At 38.5% G+C, this 22,494-nt stretch overlaps 1 protein-coding gene across 3 annotated transcripts in view; it reads right to left on the bottom strand.

Moving 5' to 3' along the window:
- The window catches only part of DCLK1 (doublecortin like kinase 1), a 257,889-nt gene that overhangs the window by 116,650 nt on the left and 118,745 nt on the right, over positions 1 to 22,494 (bottom strand). For all 3 annotated transcript variants that reach the window (XM_074815837.1, XM_074815834.1, XM_074815833.1), the window contains exon 4: positions 11,835 to 11,934. In XM_074815837.1, coding sequence (XP_074671938.1) covers positions 11,835 to 11,934 — 100 coding nt within the window. The remainder of the gene's footprint in view (positions 1 to 11,834; positions 11,935 to 22,494) is intronic.

The raw sequence follows: 22,494 nt of genomic DNA, 5'->3' as shown, positions 1-22,494 counted from the left end.
ATATCACGGGAAGTGTGTGTGTGCATGTGTGTGGAAGCTGTAGGCTCTTTTCACACCATTCCTCTGTCTTCACTATGAAAAGCTGTATCCAAATCCAGTCCAGTTGACCAATCACCAATCACGCACTTCCTTAAAGAATGCAATTATTCCAAATTCAGACCTGTGTAACCAGTCTGAATTTGGTTTTGGTTGGCAGGAACATGTAAGTAGTGCAGATTGCTTGTAATGGGTAGGAAAAAGAGATGAAACTCTCACAACATTGTTGGAATAAATAGAGAAGGAATTATAACAACCATATTTTTGTTCCATTTAAACACAATCTGTTATGTAAGTGTCCACTGCAGTAGGTTTTGTTTTAAAGAAAGTTAAACAGGCACACACTGGGTCTTTTGCAGCAGATAAAGTTATTTAACATACCTCAAGGAATTCAGAATATTACAGACTGATTTTTTTTTTTCTAGTTAGTGTCTCAAACCTGCCTGTAATAAGAGTACTGAAAGTTAGTAGGCAGCAATTTTCAAATAAGAAAACCATAAAGTGATGTTGTCTGAAGAAATAAAGCCACCTGGTGTTCTAATGGCTATTTAAAATAACAACATTACTTGGCATGCCCTTAACAAAAAGAATGCCTACAGTGTCAAATATTAACGATTTTGAATATTTTTATCAAATTTTCATACACGCAAGAAAAATATTGAGCTGTGACATAAGAGAAATATCAAATCAACCAGAGTCTAAGGAGTCTACAAATGGATGCAGGGAAAAAGGCAAAACTGGAGACTCAGACAAGCCTACCACAATTCAGATCTCACTAACAGTATTTTTACAGATAAAATCCTCATCCATGAAACAATTTAATACAACACTCTTACTAAAGCAAAACACTTTTATATGCAGACGTTAAATCAACATTGACACCTGAACACACATGCCTTGCACACTGAGCAATGTGGGGAACAAAACCCGCCTGCCACCCATAGGCACATGCAGTTGCCAGCCCACCCACATATTTGCCTCTTCTACCTCCACGATGCTACCGCTGCCCTCAGCTGAAGCAGACTTAGTGCAACATTACTGTACCTATTAACAGCAAATCCAAAAATTAGCTTCCTAAGTTAAAAAATACCAAGGACTCCAGGACTGTCTCTAATTTAAAAGCCCCTAGGCAGCTTTTGCCTCTAATATTAACGGGTTCTCCTTCAACACTATTTGGTTCAGGCAATTAAATTTTGCTATAATTATTTAGATAAAACTAAAGTAAACAAGCTGAGTCATCCTGGCAATAGGCTAACAGTGGGATATCTGGAAAACGTGGCTTTACTAAGAATATCTGCTAACACCACAACACTTACTGAGGTGTGTAAAGTCTCAATGACTTTTTTTTCTTCTGAGAAAGTTTAAATAATCGCAGATTGAAAATGCATGTTAGGCTGGAAATAGCCCATGAAACCATCTTTCATTCTGTATATCACAGCATACTTCAGAGATTGTTCAGATGAGTGGTTTGAAGTTTACAGATGAGTTTGTTCATAAGGCTGATGTCCTATCTGAAAACTCATTTTATTGAGTATGGGAAATCAGATCAGTACATAAATGACAGACAAGCGTTACTAATATCAGTTTCTTGTGCTTTACAGGAAGGTGCATAGCATTAAATGCTGTTACTAGCTTAATAGTGCATACAAACTTATTTTTTCCTCCATCGTGACAGGTCTTACTTGCACAAAACGATGCATTTTGCAACTGACTTCTGCATTCTTCTCTGGGACAGTCATTTGCATTTCTCCAAAGACTCTGATTAGACAGGGTGCTTTTCTCCCATTACATATTTTATTCTCCCTGAATACAGAAGCCAAAATATTGAAATAGTATATCTGTCATTACCACACTGTATCATTACTTCAGTTCACGGTGGTTTATTTGGGTTTTTTTAATCTCCTCATCTGGCTAAAACCTTTATCTAGTTTAATTTCTTTTGCAAGGTCAAAATCAGCATAATTTTGACAAATGTGACTACGTGAACATTTTCATGTCTATGTTTTGGTGTAGACTTCTTTACTGACCAATTCTTTTTAGGCATTCCATTTCCTGCCAGTTGAATTTGGATCCTTACCAATATATTTTGGACAGATGCAAACCTAAGAGAGCTTTTGGGTTAGTTTTTCATTGAAATTCCAAACCTCCTCCAATGTTCAAGTCCCCAAATTCTTAAGTCCAACAGACTTCACTGACTAATTCTCTTGATTTTTCAAAGTGTTCTCTCTTAATATAAAAAAACCCTTAATTGAAGGGCAGGTTTGGTTTTCTTTAATCCTCTATTGAACATAAATGAAATCAACACACAATTACAACATCTAATGCTCTTTCTAAGACAGCTCTCCGTAATATCATTATTATTAACAGCACTAAATTTAAGTGGAATAAATGTTCCCAGTTAGCATTAGCAGCATTTTGTCTCTAATCTGCATCTAGGAAGTTTAAAGCTTCTCATAATATGTTAGTATTTGTCCCACTGGTGAAAACTATGCAGCTGTCTCTCTGCATCCAGTCTGAGCTGTGATCCCAGTAGACTCCCAGCAGAATCTCAGGAGAAGAGTCCTCCCCAAAGTGATTTAAAAAAAATCAATCCTGTTTTATTTGCATAGGTTTGTCCTTATTATTAAATGCTTATGTATGGATTTAAAAATTTTATTTTTAATGACAATTTCAAGCAATTTATTTGATCCTAAAGTTAAGCTCCCTGGTGTGTATTTCCCCATGGTTTCCCAATTATTTTTTTTAAGCAGAAAACAATATATCCTATCTTCTAGCCCTGCAGTACAGCAACTGCTATGCAAAAATCAATCTATTCCATTTTCTCAAGTCACTTATTCTGTAGACATTAATATGTGCTTGCAAAACAAAAAAAGCATGTAAAGTTCAAGACAGAAATACTTTTTTATAAAGCTTTATCAAATATGTTCTACCGCAGGATTTTCTTCTTCCTAAACATGGTGCCTTCATCAGAAACTGCCTTGCTCTGTAAGTTGCCTTCCCATTTTTTCTAGACAATCTGAGCAGTTCTAAGTAGCTGTGAAAAAATTCTCCTTCCTATTCCAGAGTAACAGAAAAAACTAAGCAATTTAAATTTTTTCATCTTCTAACCACCCTCCAGTCTGTTAGGATAATTAACAATCTTCCAAAAACTTTCCTTGACCCAGGTCCTTCAGAGGACTTAAAAGAATGAGATCTCAGGCTACCTTTCTTCTTGTTTCAATAAATTTTAAGACCCTAGAAGACATTCTTCCAGAAGAAAAAAAAACCCAAGTGTTACAATTCCTTTAGAACAAAATTTAAAAAAAGCTCTGACTGAAGAATAAAAGAATCCAAATCAGAGCTCCATGACCTACCACCTACGGGTGTTCAATTCCATGGCAACATGAGACTTCCTAACGATTACTCAGGCTTAGATTACTTTATGCATAATATTAGCATCCAGTCTTCCTGCAAGCAGCTATGCCATGAAAAAAGTTTATTCGAAGGTGACTGTTCACAGAAGCAACCCGAGCTGTCAGGTAACACTTCTGAGTTTTTCATTGGCAAATTTCTGTAGGTTACATTTTGAAAATAACAGCATTGAGCAACTATTGCAGCATATATTGTGAGCCATAAGTTTTGCGGTGCAGACCAACGCAGCCATTATACAGAGGTCTACTGGCTGTACTTGCAGGACAGTAAAACCCTTTATACTTGATATATCTGTGTCTGTATACACAGCATCTCACTAAATACGTATGAGTATATAAATATGAGGTACTCAGTTTCCGATTTTACCAAATTGAAATATAATCCAGGCTGGTTTTGATTCTCTCTCAGCTGCTGTACTGTGGTTTGTGTTTGATAACATTTCTTAACAGAAAAAGCTTTTAATGAATATTAAGGATGAATACAATTTCCTCATATGCCTTCAGAAAGTTTCTGCTTTCTAAAAGCTAATGAACTCTGGATTTTGAATAATTATTCTCTTTTCAAAAGATTTTGCCAGTATAAGAGAACCTGTGGACAGCTCTGGCATTAAAAATGTGTGCACATACTTACTCAAGACGTGACACAATTCCAGGTATAGTGCCTGTATCTAGTATGAGAAGTAGAAAATTACAATGGTCCATTTAACAAGTCAGTCCAAATTTATTGATGATGAGTAGACTCTAATCTCAATACAAAATCTCTCTGATGCAACCATACTATCCAACAAACAGGCAGGTCTCCAGGGCACATCCTAACACAGTTTAGCAGATGGCACAGTTCGTTCGGGTACGCAAACTGAATAATGAAGCACTGATGTTATAACAACTATTCATCTCAAAGCTGTCTCACAACCTTGGAATAACTGGAGAAGATGGGACTATGTTGCTCACCCAAAGGATCTCCTGCAATAGGACTACAGTTTCCAGCATTGGAAAGGATCTGCAAACTGTGAAAAATACAAATACAAATAGGCTTGCTAAGATTACCAACACTGTACATTCCACTTTACCAAGCTAATTAACAAGACAAGGAAAAGTGCAAAGATAAACATATAGGAAAGGTGATTTCTAAACATCTCTGATATTAAACTCCCCTACACTTGTCATCAAACTACTTAACAGATGCAGTGGAGGGGGGTTATAATATACAGCTACTATCTGCTGCTTCCACCATCACTAGAACTGGAAAAGTGAAAAATAGTCTCTCCTAAAAAGCACTCTAAGGAAGCTGATATTTTGGAAACTGCTGTCTTCTGAGGATACAGACTGAATGTACAAGCTCAAAACTCAACCTGTGGTCTAGAATGAAGTATTATACAAACTGTGGACTATGCTCAAAGGCTGTGAAATAAAGCAACTTCAATGAAAGAAGAGATATGACACAGTCAAATTAAGAACTCAAGCGTCAAGATCTAGCCTGTCGGGTCTATCACATTTCTGTGTTAATTCCCCAGAACTGAAAGTTTGTTTATAAAACTGGTCATAAAAATTGGAATTGCACCCTTAGCATTTGGATATACAACTGAGATGTTCATAGTTTGGGAAACTAGCTTAAAATGTCTTGTAAGAAAAATCTTTTCTCCTGAACCAATCTGATTCTCCTGAACCAATCTCCTGAACCAACCTGAACCAAACCAATCCAAACCTGGCAAGATTCAGTTCAAGAAATTACAACACAAAAATAAAATAAAAGAGCAAAAATATCGAGCTATATAAAACCAATAAACACATTCTGTCTACTCTGTTATTAACTACATATTAACACTACCTGTTATGACTAAAACCTGTACATTAATATAATACTACTGATGTTTAATAACAATTTTTCTTTTATTTAAAACAAGCTGAAGTTTTATGAAGTTTATATTTATAAATTCCCAATAAAAATGCTATTTAAATAATACACACGTATTATTGAGAAAAGCTTGATGGTTTTGGACTGAAAGTTTTTAGTATTTTTATATCACAAATCAGCTCTAACATGGAAAAATGTTGAAGGAATATGCACACTCAAAACTCCTTATGCAAATGAAGTAGGAATTTCCACCAGTTCTAATTTATTGGATGGTGTTTCATTCATGCTATTTTTAATAGACATCAGAGAAAGCAAATACTGCAGAAAGCATATTGAAGAACATTTGGTTCAATGAGCAGAGTGAATTAGCATCAACTGCAGCCTTACTGTTTGGCTAGTTTAAATGAGAGACTGTTTTTTAAGTTTTAAGTGATCACGATTCTTCCTGGTTATACATACAGGCAAGTTTTTCACAGCAACATTGATGAAAAGTGATAACTATGCAAATATACATGCATGCATGGTGAGGAGGTGGGGAAAGGGAAAGAAGAGAGAGGCACTTCAATGTAAATCTGGACTGGAAAGTACATATGTAATCTTCCTGAAAGCTATAATGTCCATCCTTATTCATGTCTATAAATCTGCCAGCCAGGGGGAGCAAAGATTATGATTTAAGTGACCCAACTTTCACTGCTAGAGATGCTAAGGCAGAAAGGTGAGAAGCAATGTCTCAAATAAGTAGACCTGTGAGACAGAATATAGAATATTCAGAGCAAATAGCTTGCACACAACAGATAAAGAAATGGACTTACGTAATCAAGAACATATCTATAAAAAAGCCAAATATTAAAAAAGAAATCCTGCACAGAAAAAAAATTAAGTTCTGTAAATGTATTTTTCATGTGAACAGCTCATTTGACTCAAGTGTTACTACAGATTTTATTTAATGAACGCCACATGATATTATATTAACAGCCACCTGATAATCACGCTAACAGCCTGTTCTTAGTATTTAACTGCAGAACAGCATCCTCCTTTTAAGAGTTTAACATAACAGAAACAGGTGAGTCACTCGCATGCTACCATAGGACCACGTACTTCCGCACAGCCAGAGCGGAGCCTGGCGCCCGGGCTGAGGGATGGAGGTACTTGCAGTGCAGCTGGATGCAGGTGGTCTCAGTGAGGGGATATTCCCATCGGTTTGGGGAAAGTTGTTCAACTGTCACACTGATGGATAAAAGAGAAATCCTGTTAACGTCCTTACTGTGAGGAAGAGAATGAGCACAGGCAGCAGCGTGCCAAACGGGAGGGACCTGAGGGTAATGTGCAAGTGTCTAAGGCATGATAAGAGGGTAGAGATTAAACTGGAGGTGTTGGAGTAGGAAAATAAAGGAGGCACTGGATGCTAATCCACAGGAAAAATAGCTTCTTTCCTTCTGCCCTTTCTGAACCATTAGTCTAAATGGTACACACAGCCAGAGGACTGGTCCCTCCTGCCTTCGTTTGTTTCTGCCTCATACACAGAATATCTGTCTCCAAGGCCCACCAGTTGTTGACATTTTAAAATATCACCCTGCACTGGAACACTTTATATTTATGCCTCTGTTGAAAGCAAAGTTATATCTCCACGTCCCCAGAACCCACCATTACTTTCCAATTGCCAAAGCACGAGTTTTTGATGAGGGCAGAGTAAGTCAGCCAGCATGCTCTCCACTCCTAAGTCCAGCCAAAAACTGCTTAACACATCAGTCTCTGTCTTATAAATCAGGGTAGACAAGGACTATAACTGATTTCCCCTTCCTCCGTCTTTTAGGAAGGACAGAGTAATGGAGGTTACAGAAACCTGACAGTTATTAACAGGGATAAACATGAGACTCCTGACCTTAACCGCAGTTACTGAATCAGATGCGTGTGCATGCCTCTACAGACACACGCATGTGTGCGGACGCCACAGGACTCAGATTTTCCTGGCAAGTTGTCTGCTGCTGGCAAGATGAAGCAGTAACACTGCTGGCACAGAGATGACGAGCTGAGGACTAACACAGGCCAGCAAAGCCAAAGTGAAATTGGGTTTCAAAGATTCCAGTCTTAATTTTCCCCTAGAAGAAAGTAATTCTCGTCATTGTTTCCACAACAGTAATACGTGCTCTTGACAAGAGATCTGCAGTTGTTTTCACATCCAGACATTCTACGTTGGTTACGCTCTGTTTAGAGGCAGACACTGGCTTTGGTCAGCTGAGATTGCAGCCTTTTTACATGATGCATCTCACAGTCTGTCATGAAGTCTGTCATACTTAGGTTTGTGCGACTCAAGCTTCCAAAGCACCCAGTCAATATTAACTAAACATAATTTTTTAAAAATTAAATTTTTTTTTTAAGTCTGATACTGTCAGCCTCAAAAACACTCATATTTTACAGTGCTAAGAGAGAAATATCCATATAAGCCAAGAAGATGTTCTCATTTGGGGCCTATCCCATGAATTATTTCAATTGCCAAATCCTATTTAGGTGCCTAAATAACATCTGATGGCAAATATTTTTGTAAGCATGGCCCTTAAACCCTAATCTCTGCCAACGTGCAGCTGAGGGCTATGGAAAACCATCCTCTGACTTATCTTCTTTGAAAACTGAACCATCATCAGTTAAAGAAAACCTGGGATTTCTGGGAAAGTTTCCAGAACTGCAAGCTAACAATGCCTAAAGCAGACACTGCCATATTCTACGCTGAGGAATTTTTCTTCTTACAAGCTGGCTGATGTAATGTGTGCTTCATTAATATAATGTTTTTGTGCTTACATTTCCCACAAAAACTTTCTATGAAAATAGCATTGCCACTGATGCTTGACAAACAAGGAGTATTTACTCCTTGATTTTATGGTAATTCCCATGATCTTCATGTCCCACCTGCAGTTCTCTTGATGGAAGTGTGTGTGGCTATTATATCTATCAATTAGGTCAGATATGGAGATGATTGCTAGGAATTATGATGGGGGTGGTGCCTATTGATTCTGTATTTCATGCAATAAACAGCATGTTTAATATGAAAAACATCTGTACATCAAGGAAGAGAAAGAAACTACAAAGTATAGTGCTGACTGCTTGTTTTTCTCTTTGATGGATCCCTAATTAACTGACTTTTCTTAACTGATTGCCAAGGGGATATGCAATGCATCTTCCTGAAAGACATAAAACAGACAAGGGAGATGATACAAAGAAGGAAAACACTCCCTCCTTCAAGGACAGGTTTGAGCCTGAAGTCAAAACAAAGAAAGGCTGAACAATTAGTTCAGCCCAAAGAAGAGAAAATTGATGAGGCTCATAGCAGTCCACAGATTTTTTCAAAGAAAAAGGAATCATCTGTTTCCAATGTTCACAGTAGATAAGAAAAGTAGTAATGGGCTTCATTTGTAGCAAGGGAATCTGGGGTAAGATAGCTGAAAAACAATAAGGAGAACTCACCACTGGCACAGAATGTCTCAGGAGGTTACAGATTCCTCCTCATCAGAGGTGTTAAAGGGGTTTGTTAGACACGTATGTCAGAAATTAAATGAGGAATGTTAATCCCACACTTAGGGAGATTGATTCACTGATTTCTACATTGGTTTTTCTAAATTTCTGAATCTGTGGTGTTTAGAAGGTGTTATCCTATGCTAGGAGCAAGCCATGGGAGCAGGATAAAGAAAGATGACTAGAAACAACGCAGACTGACGAGTCTTTAGACTTTGCCTTTCTGATGAGGTGGAATTAATCTCATCCTAAAAGTTTTTTCAGCAACTTCACAGAAATACAATGTAGATAAGAACAGCTAAATCAGGCATATAGATCCCTTTAAAAAGCAAACCAGACATTTCTGCAGTATAAGTCACATGAACTGTTCTAAACATCCACCTTCAACTAAGTCAAACAAACATCTACCATCTACCTTGTCAATAGGTCTAAGTTTTATTTACTGGGAAAGAAAGCTACTGGGACTGGCTCAGTTGCAGGTACCTATTCTCTTGATATCTAGTGTTAGCTAAAATGAATCCCAGTACAGGTGATTTCCAATCCCAGAAAACTTTGTCTCTTGCTCACCTCTAGTATCAGGAGCTCTGAACTCTGAATATAGAACAAGGGTATTCTTCCTCCCTGGTATGTAATTCCAAAAAGCCCAGAGCCTTTATTGTTTAAGTATTTATTCTCTCTGCTTTTTCTTTCCCACCTTCAAAATTTGCTTTTCTTTACTCCTTTAGCTGCAACAACTTAACTGTTATTCTTATCATCTGGCTGAAACCGGTAAACACTGGAGAGATGCAGTGACAGAGACTAACAGTGTTGCTTCAAGCTGCTTTTCAGGAAAGCAGACAGGCTTTCCAAGCCTTGCACAGTTGGACAGCACTAACTAATAATTTTAATGTCCTTAGATTAACAATGAGGAACACACAGACACACAGTATGATCACACAAACTTCATTTGCCAAGTAAAACAAACTAAAAGCTCAGTTATTTTTTAGTTATCTCTCCAAATCTTGCTCCTACCTCAGAGAACTAGAACTCAGAGACTAGATCCACATCAGCTGGTACATCAGCTATTAATGACAAGCAACCTAAACAAGCTTTCTGATACCAAGCTTCCCTAAAAATAGAGAACAAAGTTGATGAACACTTTGAAAGGGAATTAGGGACACAGTCTGGAGTCTGAATTTCTGCTCTTTCTTCACTCCTGTAGTCAAAACAGTCAATGTTCACTGAAGCTTTATCTAGTAGAAAAGCAAACACCACAACAAATTGCTAAAGTTGTATTTTCAACCTAGATTTTAAGCTTTTTTTTTTTTTTTTTTCAGCTCAGCATGATATGGTTTTAAGCACCAATGTTCCAGAGAAAGATAGTGCTTACTCAAAGAGATGACGATATGTCAGACAAATAAAGACTAGGCAGAGTCAGGCTATGTCTGTACTTTGACACGAGACCTCCAAAAAAGAACTATCTACTTCAAAAAGGGATTTAGACAAATCTGTTGTCAGCGTTTCTCCCTGAGTCAGCTCTGGAAAAACTGTTGCAGGATTCACTGTGAGGAGACACCGGGCAGCCGCCAGTGTCATTTTTCAGATAAGACACTAGTGAATCCAGATGATGCTGTCAACTACCTGTCTCTCCTCTTACTAAAGGCAAGGACGGCTGTGCTGGCCACAATGCCACCTGGGAAACTCCCCTGCTGCACAAATGTGTTTCTCTTACCTTTCTAATTCCTGTCCTAAAGATGGCTAAAGTTACTTTTCCAGGGTTAGTACATTTTACCTTAAAGGCAACTACAACAATTTGATTATTGCAAAGAACAAATCTGGTGCACTGTTCGATTTTTATTTCTGTATTATAAGGTCCTCTAGAGGAAAGTGGAATGTGTGCTTGCTTCTGTCTTTGCCTGATACAAAACACCATTCCCTCGCCCAGAAGCAAAGATACCTCCTTTTTCAGACTCATCCTTCAGCTCACAATGTAAGGTCTGTGCAAGCTGGCTTCCTCTGCTCCTACACAAGCTAATGAAGCATTTCTCTGCATCCAGGCAAACCAAGAAGCCTTCCAGTTTCACAGGTTAGTCAGGGAAATACAAGTGCACCATCTTTCATTTTGAATGTATATTTGCATCGAAACCAGTGATGAAGTGGTGAAATTAAATAAGCACGCACATGATGACTATGAAGTAGTTACTACTGTAACAAATTCTTTTCTGACTAATTTTTCAGTCAGCTGTTCTTTGAGACCTTTAATGTCTCAAAAAAAGATGAGAGGAGCCGATACCAATGGATTACAAACATACCCTGGACTGAGAGAGAGTGCAGGGGCAATAAAACCTTTGCTGGGTCTTGCTCAACACAAAAATAAATGCAGTTTAAATGGTAGCTCTTTTTTTTTTTTTTTCCAAACGCACAAAGCTTACGTTTTTTTTCTTACTATTGTGGTTCCTAAATTAGGAATATTCTTTGTAACAGTAAAGGTATTTGCAAATCAAACAAGTGTTTTCCTTAGAGGATTATGTACATTGATTACATTATTGTATTAGTCAGTCTCTGGGAAAACAGATGACTCCCTGAATTTTCTCAGATGACTTTGTCTGCATTTGCTGAATATATTTATCTTCCATACAGAATTGTATCTATCTTCCATTATCATATTACCTATGAAGCATTATCTAAATCTCAGTTGTAAGAACTATGAGGTTGAAAGATTGTGATAAAGAAGCAGAATAAATTCAAAGAGAAAATAAAGACAAAACACTAAGAAAGACCTTGCAAAAAAGGAGTTCCACCAAACACAAGACTGTTTCTTACAGTATATGAAATTCAGGCTGAAATTAAGTTTTATGCTGCATATTATCGCAGCTTTATTATCACTTTCAGTTATTTCTTATTTTCAGTATTCAGAATTTAAAGAATAAAAATATTTATCTTCTTTCTGAAATCAATTTAGGTGATAAAGTTTTGGCTTAATTAGCATGATATGGAAATCTGCCCTCTACTCTGGTTGTAAACATTTTAAAAGCACATCTTCTTACCACTTTCATCCAGCAAGAAATCATCCTGGTAACGGAACTTTTCTGGTCCACATGCAATAAAAATGTCATCATCGCCAAAGAAATCCTGAAGGCACATCACCTACAAGCAAAAAGGAAAGGAAGGCATTGTATGAAATACCTCATCATCAGAATTGTCAGAACAATAAATCCCTCTTTGTCTCCATCTGCATGAAAACTCTTCACTTTTAATGGAATCAACAGGGCTTCACCTCCAGATAAATTTCAAAGCCATGCTCTGACCATCTGTTACAAGTGAGAAACACTTTCATGGACACTGCAGGAAGAGAGAGATAAGATAAAAAGCCATAACTGTCACATTCATTACATGATGCATCAGTGGTGTATGAGGTAAATGCCTTTTGTTTACGCCCAAGATACCATTCAGTAGTTAGTGGATAATTAATTTGCTTTTGAGTCCACATCTCTATCCTTTGACTGCAATGAAACGAGGTTACAGCTGTGTATGCAGAATGAAATGTAGTTATTTCAGCAAAATCTCCCTAATAGGGAATGAAACTCATACAGGTGAACTGAGGCTCCATCACACACTCTTCCTCTTTGCCAAGAGAGTCGATGTGAAGTCTCTTCAAAGGCACCAAGGTGAACAATCAGGTGAGCTCGGAATGATTCTTCTCATACTGAGTAAAAGGATAATCCCTTCTACTCCCAAATATGAGTAGTCAGAATTACACTGGTGTAGTTTTATGTCCATACATGAGATTTCCGAGGAGATCTTACTGCAGCCTTTCAATATTTAAAGGGGCTTATAGGGAAGATGAGAATAAACTCTTTAGCAGGGCCTGTTGTGATAGGACAAAGGGTAATGGTTTTAAACTAGATATATGGGTAAGATATAAGGATCAAGTTTTTTACAATGAGGGTGGTGAGACACTGGCACAGGTTGCCCAGAGAGATCGTGGATGCCTCATCCCTGGAAGCATTCCAGGTCAGGTTGGACGGGGCTCTGAGCAACCTGATTTAGCTGAAGATGTCCTTGGTCATTGCAGGGGGGTTGGACTAGATGACCTTTAAAGGTCTCCTCCAACCCAAACTATTCTATGATTCTATGGTTTCTTTACAACAGCTTTTAGTTCGCAGGGCACTACTGAACAGTTTAATATTTCCATTCATATGACTATTTTTACTAATATTCTTAAAGAAAAATCATTAACATTCCAAAAACCTGACTTTGGACTTACCGATCCAGTTTTGACAAATTTTAAAACCAAATTAGATATCTGACTACCTCTATAAAAAACAAAGACACTTGGTGAATTCTGTTCCTGCTTCACATTTACAAGATTTTAAAAGGCTATTTTTGCTTATTTTTTATATAATTTTTGTAATAAAGTAGTGCACTGATGTTTGAACAGGATAATTTCAGAAATAGAGTTTCAAGTCTACAGACAGGAAAGTAACACATAAAGAATCTCTACAAATTGACAAAATAGTTGAGAACAGTCCAGCTGAACCAGACCTCCAGCCTCATAACAAGCAGTGGGGGGGAAGTCAGCATTTAAAGCCTACAAAAACACAAGTAAAAGAATTAGCTAATAAGATTTTACCAGACTTTGGCATAAAAAAATAAGCACCCCTCCAACCTGCAGTGACTGGTGTCTAGGGGTTATAAAATTCATCTCATGCTTCCCAGAAACATGCCTGAAGGCTTCAGTATCTACAACAGTTATGAGCCTCTACGCTAGAAAAACCTTAAGGAAGAAAAACAGTGGCACATGTCGTGACTTGCTTGCAGAGTAAGATTTGTCATTAAAACTATTTTAAAGGTAGAGCAGTAGCAAATGAAAAAACAGGAAATTGAGAGAAAAAGATCCAGATGAAATAAATACCCAAAACAGGACAAACGTACTCCCCAAATTAACCTTTCTTAAGCAATGCACGTAATTTTAAATTCAGGTCCACCACAACCCTATTCCTATCATCATTGTCATCTTAACACCACACAGTACCTGAACACCAGCATCAAAAATGTAAATATTTGATGGAGCTTTTTACCATGTTCCTACTCAGTTTATGTTCTATTAGTGTATCAGCCTCAGCAACCTTTATATAAACTCATTTACTTCCCATCATTTTTTTTTGGTCCACAAGACATATCCTGCCTGTCTTCCCACCCCATACTCCCACCAAGCTTCAAACATCTCTTCCCTTCAGTCAAGTTCCTCTGAAATTGCCACCTCTCCCACAGAATGTACAAAACTACTAATTTGCAGAATGACACGAAAAATCCTGTGATTTCCTGTTTGCTTCCTAAGTTTGACACACTTCTGGGGAGTGATAACCTTTACATTTGTGTTTATACTAAGCACACTATTAGAACTGAATGAATAATAAGCAACCCTAGGCACAAAGTTGAATTATTTTGACAACAAGCATGAATGAAAATTAAATTCATATTTGAATCCAAAAATTGTATGGATTTACTAAAACTCAAAAATGCTTGGCTCTCCCCAGTTAAGAGGGTGTCATTCAAGCCTAAACAAGACATTAAAATTGAGGTAGCAACACATAACCAGGCTCAACTACACCAATATTTAAAGCATCTTGGGTTCAATCAGTGTAATTTATATGCAAATAAAGAAAATAGGATTAGCACAATAGAAAAATAATTTGTACTTAGATATCTTTGGGTTTTATCAAACTTTACGTTTACAATATAAAGTGTTCTTATGCTTGCCTCTTTCTCCAGACTCTCAGTTTCCTACTCTAACTAAAACTACGTACACTTCCTACAGCTTTTCTTGCCTTCTGAGATTTTATTAATTTGGGAATTATAATTCTAGCTCCTAGAAAGCTCATAGCAGGAGTGTAAGTTCCCTCCAAACCCATCCCACTGCAGACTAAGTTCTCTTCAGGCTTCCAGTATCTTATTATATTATTTATTGGAAGCCTTGCGATGTCCTTCACTGTCTGCATTTCCCATCCTTTCTGTCTCAGCATTCCTGGCCCACTCCACTCCCCAGCTCACACTCCTCAGAAGTTACTCTGGCCTTTCCAGAAGGCATCTAACAAATATACAGCACCCCCCTCCAGGCTTTTTTGGAGAGAAATCTGCAAGCACTTTCTTATTCACACTCAGTCATCAGCTAAGCAACAGGACCTGCTTTTTATTACACATTTTCACTTCTGGAGAACACAGCTCCTCAGAAGTTATGGTTTAGAAGATCAAGGATTTGTATCACCTATACTGGACTGTGCCAGTGCTTAAGAGGCCAGTGTGCTCTATTGCATGTGATCAGCTTTGAAATTAGTAAATTTTTTAAATAGCAAATTATAAAAGCCTCTGTTAACATTTTTGTTGTTTTGAAATCACAGAATCCATCTTTTCCTTTTTCACAAAAGAGTTTTTATGTTCCATATTCCATCAGGGTGTTTCTCACAGTGGGGAAAACAAAGTCTATGCAGGAGCAGTCAAATATACTCCTTAAGAAAAAAGAAACTGAAAAAATAAATGTTTTCTACCACACACCTGATACTAAATATATTGTGACATTTGTAAACAAAAAACTTTCTGGCAAAGAGGTGATTTTTAAAGTTAATGGTGTCTCTCTTACACTCTGTAGGGGAATGTTACCAGAGACCAGGGAGTCTCAGGCATTACAATCCTTTGCATCGGTGGCAAGAAAAACAACAAGCAACAGCAAAGAAAATCGATCGCTAGTACAGGCTTCGGGCTATACGCAAGTCACATAAAAAAGACTACCTGACCTGTACATAGCTGATGCAAAACAGAGGAGAGGCAGAAGAATTCGTCATGCCTGAACTCACCTGAGCAAGCTGTACAGGCTGAAGCCTGGCTCCCCCCCAAATCCTTGTCCTAGTAAACAACATTCCAATGCCCCTCCAGGGGGAAACACAGGTGTCTGCCTAGGAAGAACCCCAAATTATTTCATATCTCAGCAGTTGCTGTGGCGCTTTTGCTAAAAGCTCAAGAGGGGACACAGGGACCCAGCTGGACCAGGCACCCACAGCCGCCGGGGGAGCACGAAGCAGATCAGTTGAACTGCCCCAGGAGAACAGGGAACAGAGCAGCAAATTTGGCTTCCAGCCCAGCCTCAGGACTGACTTTGCACTATAGCACAGACACTATATGCACCTTAAAAATTACCTTCATTTTTCTTTCTTTTTTTAAACAGACAAGTACCTGGAACCAATGAGAAATCTCCTAACTGTTGCGGAGCCTTTTGTTTTCCCTTGTCTGGCCCAAAACATTTAAGCTCTCAATATTCACCTCTTTGAAGTTGGTAACATTGTTATGAAGACCCTCTTTCTTATATCTACAAAAGATGTGAGAAATTATGCCTTAGGTTTTGGAGCACAGATGACCAGAGAGTAAGAATAGCAGCTTGTAGAGCCATTACCTGGTTTTATTCTCTTACAAGTGAGAAAGAGCAGTTGATAGTGGTGTGGAGGTGCAGAGGGAGAGAGGGAAGGAAGGGGGAATGGAGGGAAAAGAGAGAGAAACGCAAGGGGAAGAGAGGGAGAGGGAGAAGAGGGAGGGAAGGAGGGAGGGACAGAATCAATCCTTTCTCTAAAAGCATGAAATGAAAGCTACAGATGAAATCACGTTTTATAATTGTTGTATTCTAGCTAAAGTGGGATCAGGGACCTTTTGGAATTCATGTTTTAAAACAAACACATGCACAAAACAACCCAGAACAAAATTCTTTGCATATGTCAGTCACAGCAAACGGAATACTTTCCTATTGTTTTAAAATTGACCACGTATCAAGTTAATACCAACTCTGAAATTTTTAAATAAAAAATAATCAGAAACTCACATTTTCCTCTGCATTCAGGAATAGCTCACAACACCAGCACAGTATACCACCACCACCAGGATTACTAACTCTCACGTTTTCATTACAGTTTTCATAATGCTGGGTTCTTTGACAGAAAAGAAGGAGGGGGGGTGTTCTGTGTGTTTGTTTTCTTTTAGTAACAACGACTTAATTAGACTCAAAAATGAAAGCTATTTTGAATGAGCAATGAGAAAACCTCCAGCTGGGGTGCCCTCGGGCATCAGGGCTGTTGAAGAGCTGGAAAGAAAAGTGAGGACAAAGAAATGAGGTGGTAAAACAAAAAAGAGGCAGAAGGTTTTAAGAACTCAAATGATAAGTGGATATAGGGCTTTTCTAAAAAGAAAAAGAGAAATTAAAGATGACAAAAGGAAAACATGAGGCATTAAGAAAGGAGGAGACGTGGGCTGCAAGGCAGGAGCACACACGGAGTGCTGGTGGGGAAAGAGCAGCCCAAAGGAGGAGGCAGGCAGAGAGTCAGTGGCAAGTACCTTCTAGACTTCATCCTGTAGCCAGCCAGCTGGGAAGTTTTAAAACTATTTTAAAGTAGCCTTTTTGAACCTGAAACAATCTCATGTTGAGTTTTGATTATCATTTCCCTGATGGTGAAAAAGACGTTTAAAAAAAAACTTTATCCTTGGAAAAACCTCAGTGTTTACATGACTCATGATTTTAGGACTCTGACTCATTAATTTTGTGTCAAGTTTAATTACGGAACTGTTTTTCATTTTCCTGCTACTTTTGGTTCACTCAGCCTTAATGTTTAATTCCTAGGCAGGTCTCTTTAGTTCTTCATATGTTAAAGAAGCTCACTATACTTCTGTTCTACTACTTCTCTCTTCTTTTTTCCCTCTGACTGATTTTTCCAACAAAACAAAGCCCCTCCTTGCTTTAAGATATGAATTGATCTTTATTGATATTTTCCCTCTGTTTTTCTCAATCAAACTATATTTTCCACTAACCACCACCTCTGCAGTACTTATCCATTTCCCCACACTTTGCCTGTTGCTTCATGGAGGAACATCTCAGATTAGATCCTGAACTGATTTCACTGCCATCTACCACTGGCAGTCAGTAAGAAGTCTTGTGACAGCTATGGATTTTCCTAAGAGCTTATAAATCATAGAATCATCAAATAGTTTGGGTTGGAAGGGACCTTTAAAGGTCATCTAGTCCAAGCCCCCTGCAATGAGCAGGGACCTCCAACTAGATCAGGTTGCTTAGAGCCTCGTCCAACCTGACCTTGAATATTTCCAGGGATGGGGCATCTACCACCTCTCTGGGCAACTCATTCCAGTGTTTCACCACCCTCACTGTAAAAAATGTCTTCCTTATACTTAGTCTAAACCTACTCTCTTTTAGTTTAAAACAGTTACCTCTTGTACTACTGCAACAGGCCCTGCTAAGAAGTTTGTCCTCTTCTTCCTTATAGACCCCCTTTAAAGTACCAAAAGGCCACAGTAATTCTGCCTGGAGCCTCTTCTCCAGGCTGAACCACCCCAACTCTCTCAAGCTTTTCTTCATAGGAGAGGTGTTCCACCCCCCTGATTATCTTTGTGGCCCTCCTCTGGACCCACTCCAACAGATCCATGTCTTTCCTGTGCTGATCATCTACAAAAAATATAACTTATCATCAGCATATATGTACTTCCTTTCTCAGCTTCTAGTCCAAGTTGTCTCCTCAGGTGGTAGGTTATCCAAAGGCACTGGGAGGTATCTGCTACACATTTCTGAAGTTGAACGACACCTAATTCATTCTTTTCTGTCAGAGTGGAATCTCCATGGTGACAACTGCATCATCAAGCTGTGAGCACTTTTCAGTGAAGAAGAGCATTTTATCATGAAATTCTCATTACAAGAGTGCCCTCTGTAAATGAAGAGGAGATGTTACCGTAGGGGTTTCTGTAAATGAAGAGATGTTACTGTAGGGGTTCAAACTGGCTGAACCTAGTCTTTACCAACTGGCTTGTGAGGCCACATTGCAGATTAATGCCTCTGAAACAGTATGTGTGTCCCCCAAATCAGATGAACACAAGACACCATCATAGTTAAAACATAAATTTTCATACTCAAACTCAGCAAAAATATCTTGCTCTCCTGCTGCCTCACAGGAGCAGATGGGAAGCAAGCCAGCACCCTTGTGCCCCGGGGAGTCATGCTTCACCCCATGAACACCTTCTGCCTCAGCTGCCTGTTGATTAGCACCGACTCAGGACTGACTACTCTTCGTTTTGTTCTTTCTGCCACTAATACTGAGGTTGCTCTACTTTTTTAATTGTTGAAGATACAGTATCAGTCTAATTCTACAATTTGTGTATTCACCAACATCCATTCTGTGTTATACACGTCTGAGCCTTCATGATCTTTATCCAGCTAAGACTTGGAAAATAAATCACTAGGAACGAAGTATCTGTTTTCATGAGTTAAAATATATATTTCTGTCTTGGTCAGTAAGGGCTTTTCACATAAGGACAAGAAAACCTTTCCACACTATGCTTTATATACTAATCTTAATATCCTCTGTTTTGTTTTTCTATGTTGCACTAAATGATGACATGCATAAAAGAAAATCAATCTAAATTAAGATCCTAGGTTTTGCAACTGTGCCATCACCACCTTTTTGAGGAATGTGTTTAATTTGTGACAGATCTTTTTAAACACTTCCAAATTAATCCTCTAAAGTTCAGATAAAGACAAGAGAAACTTGGCAGTTCTAATACACTGAAACTGCTATACCTTGGCCTGAAACATGAGGTGAGACCTGAACAATTTCTCTGTTAGATTAAAACTAATTTAGCTAACAGGCTTCTTTATTACAGAATTTGAGGAGAGCAGGGGATATTTCCCAACAGGGAACCCATGGGCTTAGGCATGAATGCAATGCTGACAAGCACTAGTATTCAGTTTCATGAAAGGTTTCTCTGTGGGAACCACTAACATGGCCTGTTCAAACTTCTGTCAAAAATTGTTTCATGGCAGACAAGATAAAAGCAGTGAGAACATGGCTCTTATCCGCACCCAAAAATGACTCCTCAAATGTTACCTTACTTAGGCAGCTGCACCATTGTACAATTGTGCTGACTAGTTAGTTTGGAGCAAGATACCACACATTCACATGGGAAAGAGGAAACGTGGAGACAGCATCATCAAGCCTAGAGTGGGCATCTCCTCCTTTCACCTACTTTTTCATTACCTGAATCAAATACAAACTTGCTGCTCTACAGTTTTCTAGCCAGCTCATTGCTTATTTCATCCCCTCACTCCACTATTCAAACCCTTCAGTGAACTAAAATTTCATTTCCCTCTGCACCTCTTACTTCTGAAAGTCTCTAACGCTGATGCCTGTTCTCGCACCCACCTCTAACTTCAAACACTACTGTTGCCCTCTCACTTCAGTCTCTCTTCTAGACTCAGCCCTCTACACCACACACCACAACAATATATCTTGCCCAAGGCAACTCCCATTGCCTTTCTACCAGACTCCATTTTCTCTCCTACATACGAATTCTTTGAGCACACTCTTTTCATTAATTCCATACCCTGGCTACAATACTCTAGCAACACAATGTAATTTTCCTCCCACATTCTCCTCTTCAGCATCCTCCAAAGAGCACCACAGGCATTAAGTTGTGGCTCTTTACAATCTCTCCATCAATCCACTAAGGACAGCATTTGCAAATTCAACAGCAGCCTCCTTCTGAAATGCTTTTCGCTCATTCTCAGTTTAACTCCAATTTATCAGAGCCACACAATTTCTGCAGAAACCTCCCTTCTGGTTTTCATGGTGCCATATTTAGTTATTCTCCTGCTCACAAAGACTGAAGTCAATGCATTTCTTTGCAGTTTCAAACTACTCTTTCATTTCTGGAGTGGCTTAGTCTTTGGCTCCTTCCTCTTATTCTGTACTATGTCCTTGATTACAGCCATCAGGAAACTCTACAGCTTCTATAGTTCTAACTTCAGAGACTACACTATAAGCTGTAAAACTACTGGCTTCCCAAGTCCATAATCTTATTGTGTTCCTCTTTCTCTTTACATCCTAAATTTAGGATAATACTTCACCCCTTAACTCTGTATATAAAAGGGGTCTCAAATACTTTGCTACTATTATGGAAACCTTAAGCCAGTATACATCTTTTACTTTTAACTATCCGGCTCCTGCCTTGTAGCAACTAAGAGTAGGCATTTCAGAGGAGTATTTCAGATCTTGCAGTTATCAGATGTGAGGTGAACACTTTTACGAGCTTCACCCAACCCTCTAACGGTTGAAGACCAGTGAAGCATGAGCTTTTGCCCTTGCAAAACTGGAGTGCATTGCAGGTTCATGTTATCTACAGAAAAACACAACTCTCAGTAGAGTTTCTTCAGAGCCACTTTTATTTATGCAATATCTGTTTTGAGAATGACTATCATACACAACTTAGATCAGGGAAACCTGGACAGTTTACATAGCAAGCAATAGTTTTTCATTGTGTTTTGTACATTTTCTCTTTATATTTTATGTTTATTTGGTTGCCAATAAGGCATGAGATGAACTGATGAAGGAGAGCATCACATTAAGAACATCACACTGGTACTTGTTTATATGGATACTCAAGGTCCCATATCTTGCTCAACTCCAAAGCAACATCCCAGGACTACAAATAGTTTAAAAATTCTGAATAGCAAGTTTTAACTCTGTTTCTTTCGTGGCTTCAAAATTTTTATTGTTTGGCATTTCCTACAAAATGAGAATTGCATTTCCAGCCAGGTATATCCTATATATTGACTGGAAGTACCTTGCGGCATTGGCTACTCCTTAAACTACTGTAAAGTGTCTAGTGAATCACAATGACAAACAGGCAATGACTTGCATACAACAAGTCACACAATGCTTGATCCAACTCCCCCAAAGAGTCAACAAAAAGACAGACATTGGCTCCAAGTTCTGAATCAGAGCTGTATCCTAGTGTTTTGTGGTCCAACACGCGGCCCGTTGCATATTCCTGGAAGACAGGAGGCTGCTAGAGCATAAAGCAAGGCAAAAGCAGCTGTAAGGCAAAAGTCCTCTACTGTCTGCCCCAGGGTGATACAGAAAGCAGGATCAGGCATTATTATTGCCTCTTGTATTCGTCCTGAGAAAGGATAGAGGCATGCTTTCTTACCCCAGCAGCTCTGCTCAGTAACACCTACTGAGAGCAGCAGCTGGCCATGTATCTGTACGCTGCAGCACAAGTCAGAACTACTCCCGCATACAGGGAAAGCCAACACCACAGATGTTATCTCAAAAATAAATGTATTATTATTCATAGTATTATTTATCATTATATTTAAATTAATATTTTGATTATAATGAAGGTTTTTTTAATAAAGAACACAAAAGATAAAGCTGAATTACCAGATAGATTATTCAAGCAAGTAAGCAGAAAGGCATACTTATGAGCAATATAAAAACTGCAGCAATTTCTAAGCAATGTTTTTGGCAAAGAAACAGGAAAGTGAACCTTCAGGTTCAGAGGTCCAGCTGGATTAAGAAGTGGGATGTCCATCTGTCACAAGCACATCTCCAAGCATTCTTTTTCCCTGTCAAATACACGATGCATATTCTTACACCACAATTAAGAGAGAGATAACTTCACAGTCCCAGACTCCTGACAATCTTGCTCATAAAAGTCAAACATAGGCCAACTAAACATTCCGCCTAAATAATGAATCACTTCGCCACATCAACTACAGTCTTCTTTTGCATCAAAGGAAACAGAATCCTGCTAGTCACCGTAAAATATGCTCCTGTTAATCCCATGGCAATTGCACAACAGATCAGCATGCTTGTCATGGACAAT

Source organism: Strix aluco, chromosome 2, assembly GCF_031877795.1.
Source record: "Strix aluco isolate bStrAlu1 chromosome 2, bStrAlu1.hap1, whole genome shotgun sequence".
Lineage (NCBI taxonomy): Eukaryota > Metazoa > Chordata > Aves > Strigiformes > Strigidae > Strix > Strix aluco.
The sequence above is the reverse complement of the archived record's forward strand: the minus strand, read 5'-3'. Positions and strand labels throughout refer to the sequence as shown.